This window comes from Pteropus vampyrus, unplaced genomic scaffold (genome assembly GCF_000151845.1).
Source record: "Pteropus vampyrus isolate Shadow unplaced genomic scaffold, Pvam_2.0 Scaffold19, whole genome shotgun sequence".
NCBI lineage: Eukaryota > Metazoa > Chordata > Mammalia > Chiroptera > Pteropodidae > Pteropus > Pteropus vampyrus.
The window spans coordinates 13,035,144-13,063,009 of NW_011888800.1; the positions used below are offsets into that span (position 1 = coordinate 13,035,144).

The 27,866-nt window shown below is 32.8% G+C and overlaps 1 protein-coding gene across 2 annotated transcripts; it reads right to left on the reverse strand.

Moving 5' to 3' along the window:
• Nucleotides 1-27,866, reverse strand: COPS2 (COP9 signalosome subunit 2). 2 transcript variants are annotated; one of them, XM_011355084.2, is made up of 13 exons: nt 27,732-27,866; nt 16,770-16,883; nt 16,011-16,088; nt 12,338-12,463; nt 10,337-10,426; nt 10,131-10,208; nt 8,065-8,239; nt 7,417-7,595; nt 7,266-7,318; nt 4,505-4,602; nt 3,343-3,425; nt 2,764-2,822; nt 1-2,145 (listed from the first exon to the last, which is right to left on the reverse strand). In XM_011355084.2, the coding sequence occupies exons 1-13, from the start codon at nt 27,783-27,785 to the stop codon at nt 2,001-2,003; spliced, it is 1,332 nt and encodes a 443-aa protein (XP_011353386.1). In that variant the 5' UTR covers nt 27,786-27,866; the 3' UTR covers nt 1-2,000. The 2 variants fall into 2 exon arrangements, with proteins under 2 accessions (XP_011353386.1, XP_011353385.1); XM_011355083.2 differs by having other exon boundaries at nt 10,337-10,447.

Here is a 27,866-nt window from a genome sequence, read left to right on the forward strand (position 1 = left end):
TTCACATATTTTGATTTCTAATTCCATCAATTCAGAGTTAAGCAGGGCTTTTTTTCCAGACTTAGCACATGCATACATATTTGAATACAGGCACAGAAACTTGTCATTTTTATTTGGGTAACAAAGGGTCTCCAAATGATATTGAAAAATAAATCCTAATTATCACTCCTGTAAAAAATTTAGCACACTCTTCACAAATGATTTATGTAAAAGAGAAGAAAATACACATAATTTTATATCTTAAATTTTTTTATTCCCTACCATAGACATTAATTTTATCTTTCATTTTCTTCGTTTTCTACAATTTCCAACTTGCACCTGTATTTAATACTGCTTTAATCTGAAGACATTAACTGATTGCTTTCCTAAATCTAAGGATTATATAGTTTTAGTATAAATATATATCACATATTTTCGTAAAATTTTGACAAAACCGAATAAGCATGCCTTGTTCTAAGTCCATGCTCTTTCCACTGTTTATAAAATCTGATTTAATGATCAAAAATTCTTGGTTTCATTCTTCAGTTACAACAGTCTTCCTTCTGAACTGCCACTCACTTTTTACATAATAACAAGCAATAGAAAAACCAAAGAAATTATCTTAATCTTAGTTCTTCCTTTTGACACTATAAAATAATGTGAATTTTTTTTTTTTTTTTTAAATCAAACAAATACATCCAAAACTCAATACATTCAAATGAGCTGCGTTTCCTTTAAGGTAGTCACCTTGGCAGGCCACAGTTCATTCTCTTAACTATGCTACCACAGCTCAAAATACCTTTAAAACTCTTTTGGAATCGCCTTCAAAGCCAGTTGCATACTTTCTAGGATTACCTCAAAGACTGACTAAATTTTTAGAAACCATCAAAAGTCATTTGGTGCCAAATAATGGCAATTATACAATTAAGGTTGATAATACATAAAAAAACAAAAACAAAAACAATGTGGATTCAAAAAGTTAATGGTGTGTGTGACTTAAATTAGCTCTGAATGCAATTCTAAAAGAGCAAATCCCAAGATTTTGAGCAATGATAAATTGCATGATCGCTATGCAGGGTAACATTCATTTAGCTGTCTATGTTCTGGCATATTTGTTTAAAGTGAACATTCTGAGAGTTAGAATTAATTCTCTTAAAAAGTAATATCATTCTTAAAATTTCTTTTTAATTCCTTTTAAGCATCACTGTCAAAGTAAGTACTATGCAAGTGTTTTGTTAGAAACTAGTTCTACTTACTTTATCAATAAAGACTTACTTTAAAAACTTGAAAGCAAATAAACTTATCTGCTCCCAGTCTTTTTAAAATCGTTAACTGAAGATAAACTTTGAAATTTCTAAGATACTAAAAATCAAAACAAAAACCCAAGTGTAATAAAAACACATCAAGAACCAAACTACAATTTCTGAGCTGCACTGTTTATTTTGCTGCTTGAAACCTAAGTGACAGTATGCCACTATAATTATGGGGTTTCATCTAAACCTTTACTACACTGCAGGTACAGAAATATACGGACACATTTTTGGAGAACTGACATTTTGCAAAATGCAGCAAACATTTTAATTTATACATGAGAAAAGGAAGTGTTCAAAAGGGTATGCATTTCAAGTTATTGCAGGTTATTTGTGAGAGAATTTCTGCAGGTAAAACATGTTTAAATTTAACCAACAGTAGCGTGTCAGTGTATTTAAAATCATGACAAAAATCTTCTCTCTGGTCATGTTGCCCATGACAAATTACTACGATGTTGTATGTTTAGGGCAAGATGTCAATACAGCATAAATCCCATGGCATTTTGGTTTTCTTCTGGAGATTAAAGCTGTTTTTCTTGGGATAAATGCAGTAGCAAAACACAAACCAGTTGATCAAAAAAAGCACTTCTGCCATAACTCCAATAATTTTCAGGACACATCAACCGACAGTAGTTTTGCCATTCCCAGTTCTTTTAAGAATTACATCTCTGCACTGTTGCCTTAAGTACGTCTGTAAAAGCTTGTTCTCTGTTAAGCCAGTTTACTGACTACGGCCTGGTTGAGAGAATTTAGCTGGTTGGTCCATTTATCTAGTGCAGTATATCGGGCACCACCCCTCTTCTGATGATCCAGTTCAAGGAGTTGGTTGACTTGATCGATTCGGCCATGAATAGTGCTGGAAATAAATAAAAGAAGACATGTCTACAAACTATTTTTACTAAGCATATCTTCTAGATTAATACTTCATAAAATATTCACAATATTAATAAATACAAAAGAAAAAACTGCTGCCTACATAAATGACTGAGTTCAGGATTAATTATAACATTTGTTATTTCATTTGAATTCTAGACATAAACCAGATTTCAGCTACCTTTCATCAATTTCGCTGAAAGAACCAGCAGGCATAGACTTACCCAATTGATCAAGAGCAAATGTAATTTGCGAAGTTTTAAATAACACACTGCTTTTAAGAAAGATAATTTCAAAACTATTGTATACTATACCTTATACATAAAAAAACACTACTCATTAAATAATTCTCTAGCTGCATATGGGTCATATATTGAATTAGAAATCCTTCTGAAAAACCATTTAGAACTTTTTCAGAGATCATGTGCTTAATATCCTCATTCATCAAAAACAATCACACAAACATACATATATATCTTTTAATAGAAAATCATAGCCAGAGGGTGTTTATGAAAAATCAAGAATTCACCTTCTACCTTTGCCTTCAATATTCAAACTTTATGGTCCTAAATATATTGTGATAAAATAGCCAAGTACTTACTTATCCAATATGCACTGCACCAGCAAGCTCTCCACATCAGCTACATCTATGTTTAACTCCTAAGACAAAAGACTCATTATAATTCTACTAATTAACTTATGATTTTATATAAACAATTATTCTGATTTTAAATTCATTTATACCACTTACAGGAAAATTAGTGAAGGGAAAATTTAAAAGAAATTTCATTATCACTTCAAAATATTTCTGAGAACACAGGTCTGATAAAATTTAACTTTGTAACTTTTAAAGTATAGTCCTACCACAATTATATCATGGTTGGGGCTAACCCTTCGTCAATTAAATATTTTAGCCAGTATTCTTTCTTCTATAATTTTCTCTGAGGTTGAAAGAATCTTTAAAAAGAAATTTAATGATCTTTAATTCTCTTTTCTGTTAACTCAATTTATACCAGGAAAACAGAAAAGTTCACATGAAAAGTGAGGGCCTTAAGTTATGCTATACTTAAGAAATGTAAGACCACAAAATGTTAACAAGTAAGAATTGCTCTTTTAAATGAAAAGTATACTGCATGTATAATTACAAATTATAAATATTATAATCCATGAATATAAGTACCTTAGAAATAAAAGGAATATGTATTCTTGTGTAAGGCTTAATTAATTTTATAAGCACTTGTGTTCTGATGTTTCGCAAAAGCTCTGAAAGACAAAAAATAAAATACATTTGCATTCAACAGTTTCTATATCTTTAGGAACCATTATGTACTTCTAAATCATATTAATTAACTGTATTATTTGTCTTCCTAAAATACTTCTTTCTGTCTGGCAAGAACATAAGGTATTTGGATCTAAAAATATTTGGGTCCAATAGATGCACAGCATGATTAGGGGCTGTGTCTCCCATAATTGCTCATACTGTGATTCTGCTCATACTGTGACACTACCTAAAATATCTCCTTGCATTCTCAATAAATCATCATTTCCTCTACAGTTAATATCTTTCAAGAAGCTCTGATTTACACCAGACAGATTGTGGAGTTCATGCGTAAAGCTTCTACATTTTTCTATATTCACAAAGTGCAGAATCATTCTAGGTTCATATAAGAACTTTAAAAATTCCTGTTGAAAGAGAAAAAAGGTGGGGAACAAAAAGAACATTACTTCTAAAGTATTCTTTGGATTTTCTTGATGCATATGGAATTTAAGTATTTAAATGAGTTGTTCCAAACAGTCATTTGGAAACTCTCCAATAACTCTGTAACAGGTGGGAACACTGTTAGAAGAGGCCCCAGAACAAAGGGATGATTGTCTTTGTGAATCCAATAGAGCTGTTAAAAATCTCACACATTTACTGTTACAATATTAGTTTACCTTTCAAAGTAAATGCAACTCAGCATTATCTATAGCAGGCCGTTTTCCAAAGCTTTTGTTACTTGTCAAAAATAAATCCTAAAAATTTAACTTAGAATCTAAGCATTGGTAATAAACATGCAACAATAACTAAATTAGAATAAAAAGGTAAAAAGGACAGCCATCTTAAATGAAACAGACATCATGTAAGAATTTGATTATGTTAACAACATGGTATTGGGTAATGATATCTTTAAAACATCTTTATAATTTTAGGGAGTATCTTATTCCATGACAACACTTAGAAACATTTCTATAGTTTTCCATAAAGTAAAGGAAAACAGCTTAATTCTATTCAGTTCCATTAAGAAGCACTGTTTGACAGTGACAAAGAAAGTAATAGAATTCAGTTAGCACAAAGAATATACCTTCAATGTGTTCTCTTATGAAAGGATCATCCATGATGTTGCTGTGATTTGTTTTCAGAATCTTTTCAAATTCAGTGATGTCATTATTCTGATAGGCACTAACAGAAAAAGAAAAGTATATTTTTGGTCAAACATGAAGTCATGTAAAATTGGATAATCCAAAGAACCTGTTTCTCAATTTTTATATGCAAAAATCTAAATTATATTATAGTTTCTATTGTGGAAATTGGAGTTATACACACATCCTTCTGCAAATAAAATGAATTTCCTTTTTCATGCTTTTGGTTTTATTAAGAAAAGATTAAGTATATCTTTTGGGGTTATATATTTACACATAGCTAATTTAAATCTTAGTATTGTTAAGAATTGGCATCAGTTTAATAACTGTTTAATGCTTGATGCTTTCAAATTCAATTGTGCATTTAATCTCTAAGAAACCAAGTTTCATGCATACTACTGTACGGAGGAGTTTGGCCCTGTCTTTCAAATAAGACAGTATATACTTTCTGAAGGTTATTCAGAAATATAGCTTCCTAATTTTTTTCTTCTAGAGAGCTACCAGCAACTGCCAAAACTTTTCAAAGGGACCATTGATTCCTAATTTTCTCTAGGCTGAAAATTCCACTGAGGTACACAGCAGAAAATCATATCAGTAGTGGATCATTAGTGCCAAATGGGCCACATGCACAAAGTGGAGAGTGATGGACCCTGCTGCAGAAGGCCAAAGGCTGATTTATATTCATGATTCTCTGAGGTGTCTAGTGTCTACGCCTGAAATAATTCTGTAAGGCACTATGGGGATTGCTAAAGGTGCTGAGAAGGAAGAAGCCAACCTTCTGGATATGGCACCACTGTCTGCTTTATATGTAAGACATATCATCAGCCATTCTGCACGCCCTCTGCTGTGCTTCCATCTGTTGGGTCGCAATGTAACTTCATGTTAGGGGCAGGTGATTCAAGCGCTTCAACAGGAATTATTTTCCTCTAGTCTGCTGGCAACTGACTAGGAAGATAAAATTAGGAAGCATTACTTTCTTACCTACCCCAAATGTATTATTGTAATATACTACAGGAGGATATATTCAAGTAGTGAAAACACTTGCACGCATGTGTATTTTAACCAAGAGACATTCTTCCACTATTCATGTGGCTTAAAAAAAATCTTATACAAACTGTGGGAAACATAAGCCACTTGATTTGGTCAAAATTTACCATTTTAAGTTTCCGAGATCCAATATAAAGGAGATAAAGTAAATATATAAATATAGCTATTACTTTTTAAAGGTCTGATAAATCAGTCCTTTAATCCACTTTCATCAACTAACCAATTTAATTTAGGTGAAATATTAATGTCTAGGGCAAATTTTCCCTCAATATTTAAGAGTTTTAAAAGTTTAAACTGTTACTTTAGCAATTTAACTTTATAAACAATTTTTTAAAAGTACTATGAAGTTAATTAATTTCTAACCGAATCATCTTTTAGTTACGTGGCCAAATGTAGATGGAACAAACTGTCTGAAACAAAGATGGAGAACTCTCTTTTCATACCTAAAATCAACTTACTTCAGCAAATATGTATTAAATAGTTAAAGAAATACACAATAAAGACACTGATTTTTAAATGTTGCAATTTAGGGTTTTTTATGTCCTAACCATTCCTAGTTCCCTTAAAACAAAATCATTATTTTTGTTACAGCTAAAATTAAGGTTTCCTTAAAAAAAAAAAAAAGAAAACCTAACTTGTAAAAATCATAGCCAAGCAAAAACAAAGGAAATTGAAGACATTTTACGTAGGAACTTAAACAATATCATGAAATAGCCATTTTCTCTAAGTATACAAAATTTATATGTAGGTAACTCATAATTTATAGTCTAATAGGACTTTTTTTTTTTAAATGAAAAAGACAAGAGAATGTCTGGTCATCTAAATTATCTACATATATCCACAAAAAAACCTCTGTACTATGTTCCTACCTCTGTACTATATATCTACTTTTCTTGCCTTGGTATACTCATTTGTATAATCTAAAACAACGGACTTGAAGAAATGTAGTAAGTTTCTCATACTTTTCTACAAAGAAAGCCAATTAAAGCTTAGGCTCTATTTATTCCTGGTGCAGAGGAAAATTATTCTTGCTCACTGATTTCTTTTGCAAAAACAGGCCTTTTCTATTTTCTAGGCTTTCCACTTGGTTTTATCTGCTATAATTTTAATATTAATTATGGCAGGATTTTTGGTTGTTAAACATCATTAGTCATATCTTTCTCCATAGAAGACATCAATAAATCCTTGGGCTTCTTACCAGCGTGACCCCTCAGTTACTCATCTCATAAAATTCTGAGGTAAAAATTTTTTAAATTATTTCTTTATCTTGTCAATTGAGAAAATAATGAGTAAAGAAATTGTCTTAATAAAAATTTTCGACTTATGTGAACCAATTCACAATTTCATTTTGGATTAAGGCAGGTAGAAATAGTAAACACTGAAATTTTAAAAAAAAATCTATAATCAGTTTTCTACTAAAAAATAGTACACACAGAGAAGAAAAAGCAGCTGATACTTTATAAAATCTCGTGACTGAGAAAAGCAGCACTAATAAGTTTTTATCTTCAGAAGATAAAATGTTATTTTTTAGTATATTTAGTATATTTCAACCCAAAATACAAAAGAGTAATTGCTGAGAATTAACTGAATTCTGAAGTTCTCTCCTTTATTTACTGCTTTAAGGAAATTTACCTTAACTGAAATATAAAATCTTACCTTACTAAATTCGTCATTGCTAGAATTTCTGGATCATTTTTGTACGGTTTGGCCTAAATATAGTAAAAAAAAGAATTAACTATGTATATGTACAAAGTTTACTTCCATAAAAGACAGTTGATAGAAATTAATAATTAGAGCACATGCATACCTCCTGTGAGTCAAATGGATTTATTCCCGATTTCATCAGCATATTTGCTAAGACCAAATATTTTAAGCAAGTGGTTCGTCTTGGACTTCCTGATTCATCATAATTCTTAAAGGCTTCAAAAAAATCAGTGTGTGCCTTTTCAAATTCACCTTCTCTCAAGTGCATTTTACCACCACATTCTGTAAAGAATAAAACAGGAGAAGAGAACATTTTCAGTTCTGTAATAACACAATTGAGTTATAGAAATCAAATGGAAACTATTTCAATGTCTTCCCGTCTTTTGGTTCTGTAGCATGGATAGTACTAGCCCCAGGGTACACACTTTAACTCTAAAAAACAAGTTGTTCATTAAGCATCAGCGAAACAAGCATTTGTTAGTCTTTTTCTCAATTGAAGTAGAAAGTAATTTTATATACATCATTGTAATTCTAGAACTTCTGATGATTTTTCTACCAATATCTTCATTGACATAAATTTTACAAGACCAAAATTCATCCTATTTTCTAAGACTATGTCATTTCAATGACTTCACTACTTTGCCAACTATTTTCATTAAAATAGAAACAATCTTCAGAGTCAGTCAGTTATATGAAATGATACCTTGATATCTTCCCATGACACAACCCACCCTCTCCAAACCAAACTTGCCTCTGATGACTCCCATGATCAGTGGATGAGGGATGGCAGACTTGATGTGAAGTGACTGTTCATAGAGTGCTTTAAGTTTTTTGTTATTTTTCTGTGCCGTGTACATCTGAATTTCCAAAGCATATATTTCTAATAACTGTGTACCCTTTTTTAGGTCATCTTCTCCATCATCAGTCTAGGAAAACAAATAATGAGCTTTAGTCAAGATAGAATTCAGAGTCAACCTAGTAATTTTTATTTGAGTCAGTCCAAGAATCTTACATTTATAATACTGATTATGTGTGACAATTGCAGTACAAATTGAGACTCGAGTCCTGAGAACACTACCCTTAAGAGTCAAAAAGAAACCCACACATTCTTTGTACTTTCTAGTCATTCAATAAGAAAAAAGTGGCCAGAGGAATACTTTCAGTGTATAAAATGTTATAATGCTTGTTTTTATTGAGGAGGTTAGTTATGGTCTTCCCAAATCTTTGTGAACTCTTTAGATCCACTGATTCAATCAAAAAACACTTCCTGAGTACTTTTTTTTATGCCAGGCACTGGGTCTACCTTAGAGAAATAAATAAGCCAATGTTCCTGGCCTCAAAAATTCACAATCTAAGAGAAAACTAATCTGTCAACAGATAAATTATCATATAAACAATAACAATTCTAGTTTAAGCATAAACCAGTGCCTTAAAAAATGGAAGAGAAAAGGACTCTCTTGGGGGATGTAAAAAGAATAACAAAGGGGGGTGACATTTGAGTTTGACTCTGACAGATGACAAAGCAGGCCAAGAAAAATAGTATATGGTCAACAGTCAGATAATCATAAATATCAAACATTGACTTATACAAAGCCAAAATTTATTATTTATTTGATCTTCCAACTTCAAACTTGTTTAGTTATTCACTAATGAATCATAAGAGTAAAAAATAGAAATATGCAAGACAATTTGTACATTCAGATTATCATGCATCTCTGCTGTACTATGTTATTTACAATCCAGATAGCATTTTCCTTATGTGCTAAAATAAACTAAGCAAAACTTCTCTAGAGAGCTTTTTCATGTTCCTCATTTATCACTGCAAGACCCTCCTCCATTCAGAAATAGCTTCTCTACCATTTCCATGTCACGTGGAACTGAACTCATTTATGCATTAGACTAGGCTTTCCTTAGAATGTGTAGATAAGAAACAAGTCATAAATGACTCATCTGCTTTGTAAACAAAAACTATTATAAAATATAAACATTTTTCTTGTTTTTAAAACTAAAAAAAAAAAGGGAAAACAAATAAAAATATTTGTGGGTGATTAATTTAGAACATTTTCCTAACCAACTTTCCCCTCATTCATAGAAATATATATAATTAAAACAATAGTACATGGCCTTGGAAGAGCTTTAACAATTTAAAACAGTATTTCCACATAAAATTTAAACTAATATCAAATAACTTATTGATCAAGACAAAAAAGGAAATGTAAAACTATAGCCCACAGTCAAAAAGTTATAGAGGTACACAAAAAATTATAGATGTCCAGATCATGTGGCTATTCAAATTTAAATTAATTAATTAAATATAAAACTCAGTACACCTCTGTCACACTAGCCACATTTCACATGCTTGGTGACATGTACTTGTTGCTACCATATTGGAGAGAAGATACACAATGTTTCTAGCATCACATGAACTTCTACTGGACAGCGTTGTTTATAGGGGATTCATACATTATTAACTAGAATATAAAATATCTTCATTATATATGTCTACAATATCCTTTCCAATTTTCACAAGGTACATAACTAAATATGGAAGACTTATTCTTAGTAAGTATTAATGACTCGCCTGTTCGTCCGTTTATTGATACCTGTGCCTCATTCCATAAAGATAAGCACTGAAATTAGGATTAAAACAGGAAGAAATGCAATTCTCAGAAAAAATGAGCTTTTTCTTAATTTTCCAAATTTTATTTTTGAGATGATGCATGAACAAAAATACCCCTAAACAATGTTTTGAATATAATTTTTTCTTTATGCTTTTTATTATGAAGAAATGTTAATAAAAAATTAAGGGAATGCTACCTGGCAGGACTGATGTAACTGGCGTAAAATTTTTTGAAGCTTTCCATATTCTTCTCGTTCTAAATATAATTTCCCAAGCTGTAAAAAAAGAAACTTATTAAAATCAAAAGATTTCAACGGGAGAAGGTGTGCATCTTTAGGACAGTTTACTAAGAACACCCATCCACTCTTTAAAAGAAAAAAATGTAAGTAATTATAATTGTTACCTTTGTGTTTGTCTTAAACCACAGTCTATCATTCTTAGCATCTTTCAAAGCTTCCAGTGTTGTTTCATAGAATTCCTGCAGTAAATCCATCTGACATAAAAAATCAGAATTCTATAATTGTAAACAGCAAATTTGTACCTGTTAATAAAGTTAATTTGAGCAAACTAAAAGTGCATCTTTGAACTTTCATACACTATGATACACTATCATCTGTATCTTACCAAATGTTTGTGACAATCCACAAAATTAACAAAACCTTAGCAAAATAAGACCAAATTTACAAAAGATAAGCATCAAGATTTGTTTTTATGTGAGCTTTTAAAAATTAAAACCAGAAAATATCTAATACTCTAATAGTACTCATTTTCCAATCTATTAACTCATTTTTTACTTAATGGAAATAAAAGACATGTACGTAGACCTAGTTGTATTGTTATTAATAGTGTCTATCTTATTTTCTCAACTCTTATTTGGTACATATTATGTGACAAACACTAAGCAAGCTGTTAAAGAAAAGAATTAGAATAAGCTTCTTCCTTCAAAATTCTCTTATAAATGTAACTAATTAACTGAACCACACAGCTTTTAAGTTACTAGTAAACTGTTGGAGTTGGATGGAGGGAAGAGTCTAGCAAAATGTTTGCTCTGTCTAACCACCAACAATTGACCAATCTGAATGTGACTTTTTTTTTTTAAATGATTTCTATGAAATCACTGATTGTTGTGCATTATAAGCTCCCCTGCCCACACTTTTCGCCACACTTCTGCGTCGCCTTTGTTTGAATACCTGATTTTCTAGATGTCTACTTAACTGGATCAAGAGGTAACAAGGCCATAAGAACAGGAAAGTTTGATACTGTCAAAAAAAGCCTTTCTATTTATTTGTAACTTTTGATGGCATACTGAATAAGTCAAGTGCCGCCAACCCAATATCTATTCTTACTTTCAAATGACAAAAAGCTTACATATAATACATGAAGCAACATGCAATTTTAAAGTTTTATCATTACTAATCTCTCCCCGACATGTGACATAACATTTTATAACAGTGTACCATAAATGTTTTGATTCTTGTCTGTAAATCTCAGAAAACATTTTCCCACTTCAGAAAAGCCCCGATACATAACACCTCTAGAAATAGTGCCATTAAGTGCTAATGTTCTAACAAAACACTTAAGTTTATCTTCCTCTATTCCATTACATATATTCTTGATAGAGTAAAAATAGTAAACTGAATAAAGAAATAAAAATTACATCTAAAAAGATGAATGAAAGAGGCTGATTTTGAGATGATTTTTTTATTATGAGTAAAAAAATTATCAAATTTTCTAAGAAATACTAAATGATATAGAAAATATTTCTTGTGATTAAATATCAGTGTAAGAAAGCTGAAACTTTCGACTATGTTGCTTAAAAGACTGCAAACAATCCAATTAAAAATTATCTTAGCAATAAAATAAAATCATCATCACTCCCAATGCCCATTGTAGTTTCTTCATAATCAGCCCTTCTTTTCATCATCCATCATTCATCTATTCTTTATAGAAGTGTTTACTGAATACCTGTTGAGTAATGCCAAGCATTAACTATGTGAGTACAGGTTCTCCTCTCAAGGATCTTTATCTAATCAAATCTACACAAATGACCTATGATTCACACTGTTAAGTATTTAAATAGCTTAGGATGACTAGCTGAAGTGGCAATGGAGTTTATTAGAAGGAACTGTGATAGAAACTAAATGGGAATCTAATATAAAACTGCAAAAGTTGTATGTATATTGCATTAGTAACTGAAGATATTCTTTAAAGAGATTAGAGTTATTACCTTCTAATCATATAAATCATACTCAAGAAAATAGTATACATTATATTAAATATAATAACTAGCATAAACGCTTAAATAGAACTTCTAGGCTTTAAAAAAAAAAAAAAAAAGCACAAAGCCTTTAATATAAATAATAAACGCAATGATAAGTACCAAAAGGTAAAAACAGAATCTAACCTGTTTAGAAGTGGAAATATAATCAAGAATAGAATTAATGGATTTTTCAGAATAATTTCTTGTGACTGCACTCCGAATATAGGTCAATAGTTGTTTATATCTGTTCATCATTTCTGGAAAATTTGTCTGTGATGGGAAAAAAGGCATTATTAGATACTTATTTATGCAACAAAATATGTACATATGATTAAGACTGTACAACATATTTATTTAAATCATAAAAACTACTAAAATATTCATAGACTAAAAAACATAAATTAATTCAACTTTTCAAATAGCTTGGGTCCCAGCTATGCATGTATCAGCTATATTCTCTCCCCAAGCTTTCTAATAATAGTTACATGTTTTTAGTCTCCCTAGTATTTATTGGCTGGCTCTGCATTAAGCTGTGAAGTGAAAGAATCTCAAGCCCAGGTACTCATCCTACTATCAAAAGTCCTCCCATCTAAGGCACTACTCAAAAACAGATGTAGCTAATATTGTTATTCCTTGTAGAATTATTTGTAATACTGTCATTATTCCAAGAAATACAAAATATCTGAGGAAATAAAGGACTCCTAGTGAAATATCCAGTACTTAAGTATTTTGGTGGAGGAAGGGTCTATCATCTCTCAAAGTACATCATGAAAATCAACTGAGTGTAATCGTATAAAACCTGCACTTAGTCCCCATCATCTCCAACTGCTGTTAGTCCCTCTTTTTACTGGGTTCTCTAATTTTAACCAGAGAAGAGAGAGCACTGGAAGATATAATGTCTTTTTTCTTCACTAATAGAATGTGTGTTTTTTAGAGTGAAGTATAAACCAATGATACTGTTCATTTTCCTGCTGATAACTATGTCCTCCTCTGGGATACAGCATGAGGAATGGAAAAAGAAAACATGGGAAGACTCTGAAATCTTCTTAGCAAGAAATGAATTAGAAAAAAAGAAAACAGTAGTAGGGGTAGGTGGGAAAAAATGGACTGAACAATGGAAAAGGCAATATATATCATACTACTTTTGTTTTCAAGTTTGCCAGTACCATGTGATGGTAAATAATCGGTAACATTCTTTCAGTAAGCTGCTAAAACCCAAGTTACAGAACTTATCTTATGGCAAAAGGAAAACCAGAAATATGACTATTTTAACTTTGAGACTGTATCTTGATACTGACATAGGATTTTAACAAAAAGATTGTTTTGAATTTGTTTCCTCATGCTATAATAACTTTAAAGCTCACTTTTCAAAAATTATGTTACTGTAATTAAAACTTAGAAAAAATTAAGTAAATTGGTTTTATCTACAGTGGTGAACATGCAGAGCAAAAGATAATGAACCCTTACAACTTTTTACTGCCCAAAACCACTGCATGGCAACATGGGTCCTACTACAAACAAACTAGAAAATGAGCGGGGGGGAAGAAATGGAAGCTGAAATTACTCTTGTAAACCACAACTTATGCACAGATGCTATAGAGCAAATAAAATGTGAGGAGGAAGGTAGGAAACAACATACAATACAAATAATCCTTCTCCTTTCTTCCTATGTTGGCTCAAGGTAAAATCAAGTCTTGTGGGTAGCACATGTTTAAATGGGCTCAAAAACTAAACCATTCAGTATGTTAAGACAGCAGATTTCTATAGGGTCTCTTGGTATTATCATAGAATCTTAAGAGCTGAACATTGAACATTGGGTCCCTAAGGCCACTATAATTGTTAAATCAAAATCTCTGTCCCTTGAGACATCTGATACTTCTTCCATAACCCTCTAAGTTATTAATTTAAATATAGTCAATATTTGTGTTTAACATTTTCACATAAAATACATGAAAAGAAACCACAGGGGCTTTGTGCAACACAGAGATACTTTGAAAATATCAGAGGAGTAGAACTTGAAAGGGTAAATGCAACATAGATATTTTTCCTTCTTTAACTATTTTTAAATGCAATATACAATATACTTAATAACATTCAGCATGTTTGAATAGTCCTGATATTTTGGGGGGAAGAAACGAGCTAAAACACTTTGTGGATAGTTTTTGCAGATGTCATAGAGTGCCCCTCCTATTGAAAGTGTGTGAGGATGCCAGAATGAGTTCAAGAAGAGCAGGATGCAAGATTAGTGGAAGTTAACTAGAAAAAGGCACTAGTCAATTCAGGGAGTTCAATTTCAGATAGAAAGGATGAAGAAGCTAATAGAGAGAGAGAGAGAGAGAGGAGATATATGGTAAACACAGAGACAGGGAAAAAGAAAATGGTAACAGATTATCAGCTATCCTTCCATTTGCCATAGAAACAAATGCTTCTCTCTGCTAATCTAAGTTCCACTTTATCCTTTTCTCACAAGTTCCTCTACCCTTAGTGATCTTAAGATTAATGTCTGTACCTAGTCCTCTCATTTACTAACTGTTTCTTTTTCTCTCCACTTTTCCCTTGCACTATTAAAGAGTGGCAATTCTAGGAGTACAATGTCATAACAATTCCAGCTTATCTATGAGTTCATTTGAAAAAAAAATTTCAGTATTTACTGAATGCCAGCCACTATTATTGGTGCTAGGAATACAACAGTGAATAAAATGAAGTCCTGCTTTCATGGAACTCATAACCTATGAAGATGAGTGGGGCAGGGGTGGCAGAAAGGCAACAAATAAGTAAACAGATCAAGTGATAATACATGTAAAAAAGGGAAAACAGCAGGGTAAGATGAAAGTAAGTAATGATGAGAAAGATGTTATTTTACATAGCGGTGGTCAGGGAAATGCCATCCTGATAGATGTTGACATCTTAACAGAGACCTGATCAAAATAAGGAAAAGAGTCATATGGTGACCTGAGAGGAGCATTTAAGGCAGAGAAAACAGTAATTATAAGCACATATGTAGGAGTGTGCTTGGGATGACATGAGGAATATTAAGGAGGCCAGTAAGGGAGAGAATAGAAAACAAGATCAGAAAGGTAGCAAAGGGTGAGCTGACATAAGGCATTATAGGCCATACTAAGGATTTGGATTTTATTGAGGTGACCATCAGAAGATTTGGAGTAAAGGAATGACATAATCTGACTTATATTTTAAAAGGATCATTCAGCTGGTTATAGAGAACAGACTAAAGTAGGGCCAGAATAGAAATAAGGAGACCAATTAGGAAGCTAGTGAAATAATCCAGGTAAGAGATGATGTTGGCTTGAACCAGAGTAGAAAAGGCAGAAATGCTGAGGAGCAGTCAGATACTGGATATATTCTCAAGAGATAGAAAGCTACCTGGATTTACTAATGGATTATTGTGGGATGAGAGACAAAGAGTCAAGAATAATGCTAAGGTTTTGGCTCTAATCAGTGAAGAGTAACTCTTTGTAATAAAAAAGTAAAAATTTAAAACTCCAAAATAAACTCAAATAGTCTGTGGAAAAGTCACTCTATTAATAATGCAACCAAATACTGTCCATGTTTCTAAAGGATCAGTTTTCTTTAAAAAAAAAAAATACTCTGTTTGAACAACAAAACAAAAACTTTGTAGGCTATGCAGAATTTCTCTTACTCGGTATTTCTGTAATCGCAAATAAAAAGTAGGCTAAATATGGAAACATATCAAGAGTTATTTTAGGGCAGCAGATATATATAATGATATTTCATTGCCATGAAGTTTTTACCTACAGAATTTATTTATTAGTTTAATTCCTCTCAAAACAAATCTTACCAACTTGAAGTTAATCTTAATCATTTGTTTCAGTGCTTTAAATCCCCATTCTCCTTTTTCACCTTCAAGTTCCAATACCTAAAAGAAGAGATTTTTAGTTTAATTTAATACTGTTATTTTCTAGTAACACTCAATGTCTGTTTTCTATTTTACATTATATGCATAAAAAATATTTCCCTATGAATTCCACCATTTCTCAATGCCATTTTTAAAAAGCGTAAAAAAAAGAAAACAAGTCTTAAAACACTTAAGGCTACGTAAGCTTATTTTGAAGTTCCTTCATCAAAACATTAAGAACTACTTTTGATTATTATACAGTCCTAGAAATACTTTTTTTCTCTCTGAATAATCTGTTGGTAAGAATAACTCAAAAGTATATAAGTAGTCAAGAAATCACACTATTTAATAGTGAAACCACACCTGTGTGATCTGTTCCCAAAAGCACAAGATTGCAGGGATAATACCTATTGACCATCATGTTGGTTCTCCTTCTGCCAGAGCCATACTAGCTCTTCAGGACAATGGCCCTGTCTTATAGATAGCTTGACTGGAAAAAAAAAACAATAGGATAGCCCTTTAGAAATATTTGCTTGTGCTACATAATGCAAACTTATTTTACAGGATTATCACTAAGTCTCTAACACATATTTCTGAGATAAAATCACTTTGAACTTATTCGATCTAAGACATTACAAAAAACAAACAAACAAAAAAAAACTTGAAGAACAGAATCAACCAGAAAAAAATAAATAAATAAACCTTTTGGAAACTGCTTAATGCTGCTTTTGGGTCATCTTCTTTTAGTGCTTTAGAATTATAGTACTGATTTTCCAAATCCACATTTGGCTCGGAGTTACTATCTTCAGAGTATTCCTGTGTGTTGGAGAGAAAGATTATTAAAATGAAAAAAAAAAAAGGGAAAAGGAACCCACACATTGCATTGTAAATAGTGAATACCGTAAGAGGGAAAAAAATCATACATTTATACAAAACAACGTTGAATATATAGATAAAATGCCCCAGATATTTAACCATTATTTAAAAAACAAAAGGAAAAGGCAAAATCAAGTGGATAATATAGAATTATTTTTTTCATATTAAAACTACAGTTTCCATAGAACCAAAACAAAAACAAAAAGCAAAGAAACAATATTCATTAATAACTCTCGATTCTGTAAATGACCTTTTGTTGGTCATGGAATCTGAGAAAAATCTATATAAATGCTAATTACATAAATGCTAATTATTCATCTTTAGTTCCATAATCTTATTCTCTCTACTCCTTAATTCTAAATTCCATTATTCTAACACATTCCAAATACTTAGAATGATAATCTATTATATATGGCAAAGTAGGGTATGCTAAATATAAGATAATAAGAATATGTGCCTTATGTGCATTCCATATTACTCGATAGCTGTTCAGTTATATGATTGTACTTTAACTAGCTTTATAACGAATCAAAAATTTTTTAAAATAATATAATTTTATGTGACTTCATGACATAAATTCAGTTCCTAGTACTGAAATAATAACGCAGAAAGGAAAACTGGAGTAACTATTTTGTGGAGTGGTGTAAACAGGAGTTTGAAACAGTTCCCAGGTATTCAATTTAATGATGAGAATTATAAAATACACATGAATTAGTATAATGAAAATTATTTTAGGAAGATATAAGATTTCCTTAAGCTACAGGTCATTACAAAGGGCAAGTTTATGTTAGATTAAGGATAGTACCTGAAAGTAAACACAAAAAAACAAGAACAGTATTTTAGAGTTATTTCAATTAGTTTAATACATTTTTAGAGATATTTATGGAATTTATTGAATACATTTTTAAAGAGATATTTATGGAAAATTATGTAATGTTTCATAAAGGCACAAAAACGAAAAGAGGCATACTGAGGGTAGTGTAGGAAAGCTCAAAAATACATAAACACAAGATGAATTTTTCCAGTGACCCATAAAAGGAGGGAGACGTTTAATGTTAGCATAAAACCATTTTATCTGACCACAGTGGCTTTGTAATGTGCGCCCTCTAGAGGATAATTATTTTCTAGTGTAAGGACATGAAGCATTGGTATTTGGTTATCACAGATTTAAGTTTGGGAATTCAGTTATGTTTAACATATGAAAATCCTTTGGAACACTTCTGTTAGGGATAAGATCGAATTCTGGGCAGTGATTAAATTTCATAATCATTCATTCGCTTCTTAATCCTGTAACCTAGGTTTGACTACAATGAAACTGATCAAACTGAAAAACAATTAATAAAGAATGAAAAGTCAACTGTACATCAAATTACGCTGAGCTATGTTATAAAGGAAAAAATGAGTTTGCCTGCTAGACAAAATGGAAGAGTAGATAGAGAACAGGAGATACAAAACAGCACAACAGGAGGTAACTGAAGAACTAAAAGCAGTCATATTGTTGGAACATAAAAAGTTCTTATTGATTCCACCCTTCAACATAAATCTCAAATCTATCCATTTTCTCTCCCTCTCTCTTCCACTACCCTAGCCTACCAAGCCACTTTCATCTCTCCACAGACTATAATAATAGCTTTCCTATTCTCCCCTTCAACCTTTAAGTTCCAATCTTCTCATGGTAAGCAGCCAGAATAACCTTCATAAAATGTAAAATCTCAAAAATGGCTTCCCATTGCTTTAAAAATCAAGTTAAAAATTATCAAAATTTGACTCTCTACTATGTATCCAACTGTATCTCCTATCAAACTCCTCCTTATTCATTTTGCTGCAGCCACTCTGGCCTCTCCCACCTTTATATGCCATTCCCTTCTCTTTCCATCTCTTTTCATCTGGTTAACTATTGCATATCATTATAGCTTAAGTGTCAACTCCTCAGGGAAAACTTATAGTAAAGAATGACTGCTATTAATACCTACCCTACACCTTCAGAAATCATTTCTGCTCGAGTTAATTGTTCAATAATATACAAGAATGGCTAACTCAACCAGAAAATGACTTTTCTGCAATCCAAATTTTCAAAGTGCCCTCTAAATCTGGAAGTTAAGACTTTTTTTATTTATATCTATTCCAAAGTCTAAGAATCTGGACTCTTATTCAAAGCCCATTTATTTTTGGTGTCTTATCCCATAACGGATTAGAAAAAACTAGGCCAGGATATGAAAAGAGGGAAGTAGAAGCTGGAAGGTACACATGATGGTAGTGTAACTGGAGGACAAATGAGTCCTGGGCTCATGCTGCCTGTGACACTCAGCCAATAGACTGATACAGAAGTTGGGCTATTTACAATAAGCGTTTATTGTCAGAGCACCAGTGATATAAGAAGGCAGTAGGTTAACACCTTCAAAAACTGCCCTGCCTTCTCAGTCTGGCTAGGGTATTTACGGAAAAATCTGGCCATTATTCTAGGAGCTACGTGGAAGTTCTGGGGGGTCTGTTATGCTTCACGGAGCCATTCCTCTGACAATGTGGTCCTCGAGTGGCATTAGCAACCCAGGAACAAAGATGGGAGTAGTCTGGAAAGAATGCTAGACCAAAAGGATTATAGTCAGTAAACATAAAGGTATTAATCATAAGTTTCAGGGCAACTTTCTATGACAGGGACAATCTAAGCTATGGATCAAGCCGCTGGTGACGATCTATTGTTAAGCCAGAGAGCAAGGAAAAGTGAAGCCAGGGATGCTGTGAGACCTCTACTACAGGGGTGTCAAATGGGTCTTTCTTCAGTAGTAGGATGTGGAGCTGCCAACAAAGGGAAAACTGAAAATAATATTTTAGGAATTAAAAAGGTTAACTTCAATTACCCGGAAATTACCAAACTAATTATACCACCGTTGAAGGCTGGAACCATTACATTTCCTATCATGTCTAGCACAGTGCCTTGTCATTCAATCACTGACTGCCTCTTATATAGTACCAAGACTGGCTACCTGCAACTTCGGGGACCTGGCTGGCTCCAGATTAATATTTCCAAACTTTAGATGTTAGAACTCCCCAAAATCACAATGACTGAGATAAGACTTAATCTAGCCTTCAGCATTTCGTGAATCTTTTCTTTTGGTTTTTCGTATTATATGGATTAAGAGGTGGAATGTATAATACTTTTGGCATAATTGCGATCCAACTCAAATGTCATTGCTTAAATTTATAAATATATGAGATTGGCACAACTGATATGCTACTGATTAGCTTCTTATAATTAGGCAGTACCTTGGTTGTGGTCTGCAACACCAGGTTCACATGGTTTGAACCAGCCTCCATGATATCATTAACCTGTCTGCAGCTCAGTGATTCACATCATCAATACAAGCTGTGTACTACAGCAAACCATTCTTCATTTATTACACTGCAATGATTTTTAAACAATATTTTAAAGTCTTTAGAATAATTGTTTAGATATCTATTATTTATATTTAACGATAATGATCTTAAGTGTATACCAGCAATTAAGTGCTGCTCAAACAAATGCAAATTAAGTCTTTCCCTTCTAGTTACTCATGGACAGAGACAGATGCAAAATAAAACAGCAATATAACAATAAAAGCAATAACAGACACACCAGGTACAGTGGCAGCTCAAATAGGAGTAATCAACTACACTTGAGTGAGTTAGAGGAAGGAAAAGTTACCCAAACTAGCTCTAAAAGCATGAATAAGTTGCCAGGGATAGGGAAGGGCATCTGAAACATAGCAATTAATGTGTGCAAAGGCATGGAAGCTTGAAATGGCATTGCATATTTGGAATAATCATGAATAGTTTGATTTGGCTGAAGCACAGGCTGTGTGTAATGAGTCAATGAAAGGTAAACTGGGAACAAGACTATAGAAGAAATTTAGATCAAATGGAGAGCCGTTAAAAGATTTTACAGGGAAATAATGAGATTTGTGTTTTAGGAAGAGAACTCTGGGAGCAATGAAGTAGCCCACTGGATACTCTTAACCACAGTCTGCTCAATAGATGATGACGGCCTATTTCCAAGCAGTAGACTATGGAGCAAGAAAGGGGACAGAATTAATTCAGAAGATATCGAGTGATGTTAAGAATGTAAAATAAAAAGAACCCACAACATGGGAACACAATAAAGAAAAATACAACTATCTCTAATGACTACAGTGCCATCAGTCAGAATAGGGAATATAAAAAAGTATTAAATGGAATTCCTTTATGTCAGATGAATAGGAACCATAATTTATAAAAGTTTAAATGAAATGTTTTTTTAAAAGAGAATCTGAAATTTTAGACAATGTTAAAAATGCCTTAACAAAAAATTTCACAATATATGAAAAAGACACAAGTACTTAAAGATGTATATATATAAAAAAATGAAGTTCACAATAGTTCCAACTTAGTTATATAACAACTGATGTCCTGATATCTTCCCAAAGCAATCTGTGATCCATCCACACCACCCAAATCTATTTTTCTTTTCCCAAACATGTCATGCAATTTAAAACTTCTGCTTTGGCATAAACTATTCTCTCTGCTAGGCATTCTAAACCACCATTCCTTTTAACAAACTTTCCACTTTTCCCCTATGATGCTCCTTTGCCCTAACACTCTTGGAAAATGTATTTCTCAAGGCTTATCTTGTAATTATTTCTCCAACTCTTCTAAGCAAAATAAATTTTCTCTTTAGTCAAGCTGACATGCATGTCTCTAACACAGAGCCTTGTGTGTAGTATGTTGTTCCTATTTCCCCTCACCTGCCCTGCAATGAATTTCTCAAAAGCAGGAACTTTCTCTTATTCATCTTGGTATCCCCAGAGCCTGGCATATTATAAAATGCCCAGTATTAGCTTAATTGAAATGAAAAGTGGGTGAATGTTCCAAAATAACACAACACATAATAGTCAGGGGACAATTTTGACTATGTCAGAATGTAGTCCCGGCTGAACAGGGTCAGTTACACAATTCTTCTACTTACTCCTGTGTCTGCTGCCAACGGAAGTCTTAAGAAATGTGCTCTAGGAAAACTCACTATTAACAATGTTTCCCAAGCCTTGACCATGGCCAGACAACTGTACCAGATGTTGGCACGCAAAGAGATAAAGGGCAATGTCCTATTATTCTTAAGGACTCGATATAATCCAAGTCCTAGGTAGTCATTTGTGATTTAGCCATTCATAAAGTTATCAAAACTTTAAAAATTTCACTCAAGTTAATGGGTCCTAATTCGTCATCTTTGGTGCAAATTACAATATTCTTATATTTGTTCTAAACTTTCAGTCTTCAAATTAAATTTTCTAATGAGACATCATAAAAGTCATTAGATTTGGGCTCTAATTTTGACTCCCCCACTAATTTTTGTGTACATTAGGTTAAGTCACTCTATATTCGATGCTTTAATTTCTCTCGTCAAATGTGTGGGTGGAACCCTACGAAAAGTTTTTAATTCCCGCTGATGTTTACGTATTTGAGATAGAATAATTATAAATTCACTCTGCTGTGTATTCATAATTTACAAATTTAAGTTAGGTGTGAAAAGCCTTAAATTTATTTTATTCTTTGCACATAAGAGTTGTCTCCCATTACTTTTTATTTAGGTTATCCTTGTTTGAACATCTCTAATTTCATTATACAGGGTACTCTTATGACATAATATAGCAGGTCTTTTTGAAAATGCACTGAATATTATATTCCAAACTAATACTTTTCTCTGAAATATAACTAAGAGGTAGTAAAATTATTCCAATTATACTGACATGTATTATTAAGTTAACAGTTCTGAAATTCTCAAGAAGACAAACTTATTAGTCAGATATTTCCAACCAAAATCAGCATCATTTGTTTGATAGCCCACTTATTTATCAAACCTGACTTTGAATATAATTTTTGACACCTACAAAAAGAACAAAACCTGGCTACAACTGAAATTAAAAAAAAAAAAAAAAAAGCTGCACATTGTTTATAACAGCAAAAAAACTACAGGCCAAATTCTTATCAATAGAAAACTGGTTAAACAAAGTATGGCATATCTACATAATCAATACAGTTATAAAAAGAAGTAAGCTGTTTAGATACTTATATGAAATAATTTCTAAGGTGAATTAAAAAGGAAAGTGTAGAACACTATATATAATGCTACATCTTGTTTAAAAAAATGAGTAAGGGGACAAATGTATATTTGGTTGGTTACCTATGGGAAAAAACAGGAACTGGGCAAATGGGGAACAAAAATGGAAAGTTGATTTTTATACTTTTGAATCATGTGTATGTATTCCTTATTTTAAAAAGCTAGATGCTTCAGGTTTCAAAGACAATTCTATAAGAGGAAAACTCTAAAAAATCCTGAGCAAAGACAAAATCACTTTTGGTCTCCCAAGATCAAAGTGAGATTTTTGTTTATCATTTGCACCCTGTAACCTGCCCCCTCTCTTCCCAGCAATAAAAGTAATATAAGTTTTACTGTGAAAGGTTTGCAAGAAATAAGCAAATTTTAATTATTCTGACACTTTTCAGACTTTCCAGACAATTTTTCTATATTTTTCCCACTTGACAAAATAAATTTTATTCCCACCCAATAAAACTGTAACACAAATTACATTTAAAGTGGATATGCATTCACTCTACGCACAGCATTAGTAACTAATCCTTCCCATCCCAGGTGAGGGTTTTCAATTACAGTGTCCCTCCCACAGAGGAAGGCAAGCAATTCATCTCCTTTCTCAGAGAGAGTGATTCACAGAAGGCCACAGAGACCTAAGCTGTGCAGGTCAATAAAAGTCCTTCTAGGATTTCTCTGTTAGAGCACCTTCTTGTCTTTGGGGTTATAACCCTAGGAAGATGCCAAATTACATCTTGTGACATAATGTAAAGGCAATTAAGCCAACAAAGAGAGGAAAGCAGCCCAGAAAGAGAGACACAGAAAAAGATGCAGCATTATCATCTGAGCCTATGAATCCAGCTATACTTATACTTCTTGGTGATGTGAGCCAATATATGCTCTTTTTAGTTTAAACTAGTTTAACATGTATTCCTGTTCCTTATCCAAGAGTTCTGATCAATATAGTTTATCAAAAGTTTTTCATATTGTTGAAAATTCTTTAGAAGCCTGGTTTGAAACGCTGATATAACATTCCATTACATGAATATACATACCATAATTTATCTCTCCTTACCTCATTAGTATTAATACTATTAGTATTCTCTTACTATTGATAATTTGGGGTTGTTTCCAATTATTTACAATTAAAAACGTTTCTTTTAAAAGCCTCAACCGCAAAATCAAATTTCATCTTCATGAAGACTACATACAGAATTCCAAATGTGTGTGCCAGCATAGAAAACACTGGCCCAGACTTATAAATTGTATACTGTTTGAAAATCTATTCTTAAAGATCCCCAACATTTTGTCTGTTAAGTAGTAAATTAATAGGGCAACAATCTCAGAGGAAAATAATCTATAACCTCCTAGCTCCTTATATGCACAATCAATGACAAATGAAACCTTTAAACACACAAATCCCTAAAGCTATTTCTGCCCTTGTCCTATATTAATCTATCACTTCTTTCTCAAATGATATTATAGATTCTGTTCACATGAATTAAAAATATTTTTTAAAAATGGAAGTTAGTGTTACTTTTTAATTTGCTAAACCATGTTCAAAGGTTCTTTATAACATGAGAAACTAAAGTTCAAGCCATCATTTGTGTGATCTTGTTAAAATGGTGATAGAGATTCTATAAGACTTCCTACAGCTAAGACATCTCTTGCCTCTTAAAAAAAAAAGTAGGTAAAAAAGAATTAGGGTATTAAAACTATTATATATTAAATCAAGAAAAACATTAGTGAACATTCATTAACTAATCACAATTATGAGCTTGACTAGGGGAATATAATGAGGCTCACAGATTGAAAATATATTTAACCAAGTGGAATTAATCTACCTTTCTGACAATTTTTTCCCCCTTACAATACATTTCAATGCAAATATACAATGCCCTACCTATCACAGGATCTATTAAAGAATAACTTTTGGTATGAAGTCAATCCATTTAAAATTCTTTCTAAAAAGATTAGAAATACTAAGCAACTTCATATTAAAATGACTGGATTGTGGAATTACAATTAACTTATCAATGGCCTTATTAACTTAATGAATAGCACTACAGTTATTTAATATTCTTAGATCAGCAAATAATCTATGACTGTAAAATTAGCACTGTATTAAAAGACATCTACCAGGACCATCTCCTACTTCTCCATTCACGGCCACATCAATTCCTATGCTTAGAAAATGCCTGCTTCTGCCTCTAACAAAAATCAAAAAGATCTTCAAAGAGCTCAAGAACATTAAATTTCTTTTATGTTTGTTTCTTCTTTTTTAATAGACTTTGGGCACAAGTCATTATTACTTTCTTGGATTAAAACAGTATAGTTTTAGAAACAGATTTTTACTTTTCCCAATGGTAGCCTAATTACCTATTTTCAGTAGACTGGGTAAGAACAATCTGTAATTTAGGGTATTATAATTTATCAATAGACAACCTATAAAAGATATGCTGAATATATTTGTGGTCGGAAATCCTCATGGCTTTAGTTAACATTTTGACTAAAACGAAGTGATGGCAAATTTCCAACAAATATTTTTTAACAAAAAAGTGAAGTTTCCCTAGAACGGCAAGTCAATTCTGTAGACTCTTTAAACACCAAGAACAAACAAAGACCCAGGCAAATAACTATTAACCAAAAAACAAAACAAAACCAAACAAAAGACAACCCAAAACTTCTCTTTTGGCAACATGTAAGCATAAAATGGGAAACCAACCTCTTAATCTTCTTTCTTTTTAATATATAATCATTTATGGAAATTAACTAGGAAAGTAAAAATTAAATTACTAAATAAATTTTATGCCACCCAAAGAGTTTAACTATTAGTAAATGGAGCATAAAAGCTTTCACTTCTTGATATCTGATTGAAAATTCAGAATGGTATCTACGTAAGAAAGATATGGGGAGGACAACTATTTAACAAAATGCTGGGTGAAATTTTTTCATTTAGTTATGTAGTAGTGTAAAATCTTACTTTTTTTGGTTAATAAATTTAAAAAAAAGGAAAACTATATGTTGAGCTTTATATTGTATATAGTGTAGGCCCTAAAAGGCTGGAGAAACATAGTCAAGTTAAACGATGTATGTTTAATTAAAATTCTTGCAAAAAATTGAGTACTTCATGGGACAATATTCTCATTGCCATTCATTCTTACATTACATTCTTAATGATGACCTTTAAGTTAACCATAGTGTTAAGTCATGTATGTATTTAGTAAACTATTGCTTAATAAAGAGATAAGCAGAAATATTGAAAAACAAGCTAAAAATACAAACATTTAAAAGGAACACTCCTATAGTTACAAAAGTACCTGTAATATAAAGCATGTAATAAATAAAAAAACATATCACAAGTAACACATTCTTAATGAACTGAAGGCACTGCCTACAACTGGTTTGGTTTGCACAAACTAAAATGGAAGGCAGAAATCGTAACTACTAGCAAAACCCTACATCTAACTGTAGGAATTATCAAAACCTCTACCATGACTTTCAGGTAATAATAAGCACTTCCTTCTCCCTTTTGAAGAAGTGCTTTCTTTTAAAACGGAAATATTAATTGGAAATGACTTTAAAAAGAAGTTTTACACTAATTACAAAAAGATTATTAATACCTTGAGAATCTCTGGCACTTAAAATATAAGAGCCAGACTTCCCTAAGCACTAACTTCAAAACTTTACGATACTACAGCATCACTATGACATACATGAACCATGCACAACAACGCCCCAAAACAAAACAAAATTGACGTTAATTCTTGGTCCCGATAATTTTTCTTAGTTCCCACAAAGATAATATTTTTGTATAACAACCTGAAATGTTAGTGAATTCTTTAAAAACTTGTAAATCCGTTCATAAATGAAACCTTGAATATTTAAAAATCACCACTCAGCTACCTGAATTCGTATATTTCTACACTGTTGATATTTTTCACTTTGAATACTGGGAAATTTCTAAGTCAAGAAAAAAGCCACTGCGGTCAATCCACTTATTTCCCTCTCCCCCCACCAAAAACAAACAAACAAACAAACAAACAAACAGCAAAACCTCCCCAGCTTTTCTCTTAAAACAAAACAAATAGTTCAACTCCTTTTTTTGGAGCTATCTTTGCTTTGAATTCTCCACCGCACCTTCATCTTAAACCAAAACGAACCCCAGACAAGACTAACCTATGTTTCCAGGAGACTCACAAGCGGTGTTTCACCGTCAGGTCTAGGGGCATCAGGAAGGCCCCCAGTTTTCAGACCATTCTCCCAGCAATTAGCACAAGCTTACTTCAAGAGTGAATAAGAGGGGCCGGGAATGCTGGGCCCGAAAGGGCAGAGCCAGGGCCTAGACCACTGCACGGTCCCAGAGGCGGCTCGCGCGGTGGGGAGGTAGGCGGCACCGAGAAGCGGACGCCAGAGGCCAGGGATGTCCATGTAAACCAGGAGGCGCTCAGACTTGGAGCGCAATGCTAGGGACCCCCTTCGCTGCCTCCTTTACCCTCCCATCCCCCATGCTGGAGAAGCGGGGCCCGAGCCGGTGCGGGAAGGGGGAGGAGGTAAACCCGTCCTGTCACTGCACCGGGAGCGGCTGGAAGGAGCACATGTTCTACGGGGAGAAGTCGCAGCCGCCCCTGCCCCGGCCCCTAAAGCCAGACACAACCTCTAGCCCCAGAGGTCCGTCCCTTGCGCCTCACCAGGTCGTAGTCCTCCTCATCGTCGCACATGAAATCATCCTCCATGTCAGACATCTTGGCCGGGCGGGGGGAGGGGGAGGAGAAATTGGAGACAACCTCCTCCCACAATCCTTCGCGGCTTAGAGACGTCACTCC

Excerpts from the sequence above, each read along its gene's own strand:
- COPS2 (XM_011355083.2), bottom strand. The coding sequence starts at position 27,785 with ATGTCTGACATGGAGGATGATTTCATGTGCGACGATGAGGAGGACTAC. Across the intron at positions 12,464-16,010 it reads TTAAGATTAACTTCAAGTTG|ACAAATTTTCCAGAAATGAT; the intron begins GTAAGATTTGTT and ends TTCCCATCACAG. Across the intron at positions 3,426-4,504 it reads CATAAGAGAACACATTGAAG|AGCTTTTGCGAAACATCAGA; the intron begins GTATATTCTTTG and ends TTTGTCTTTCAG.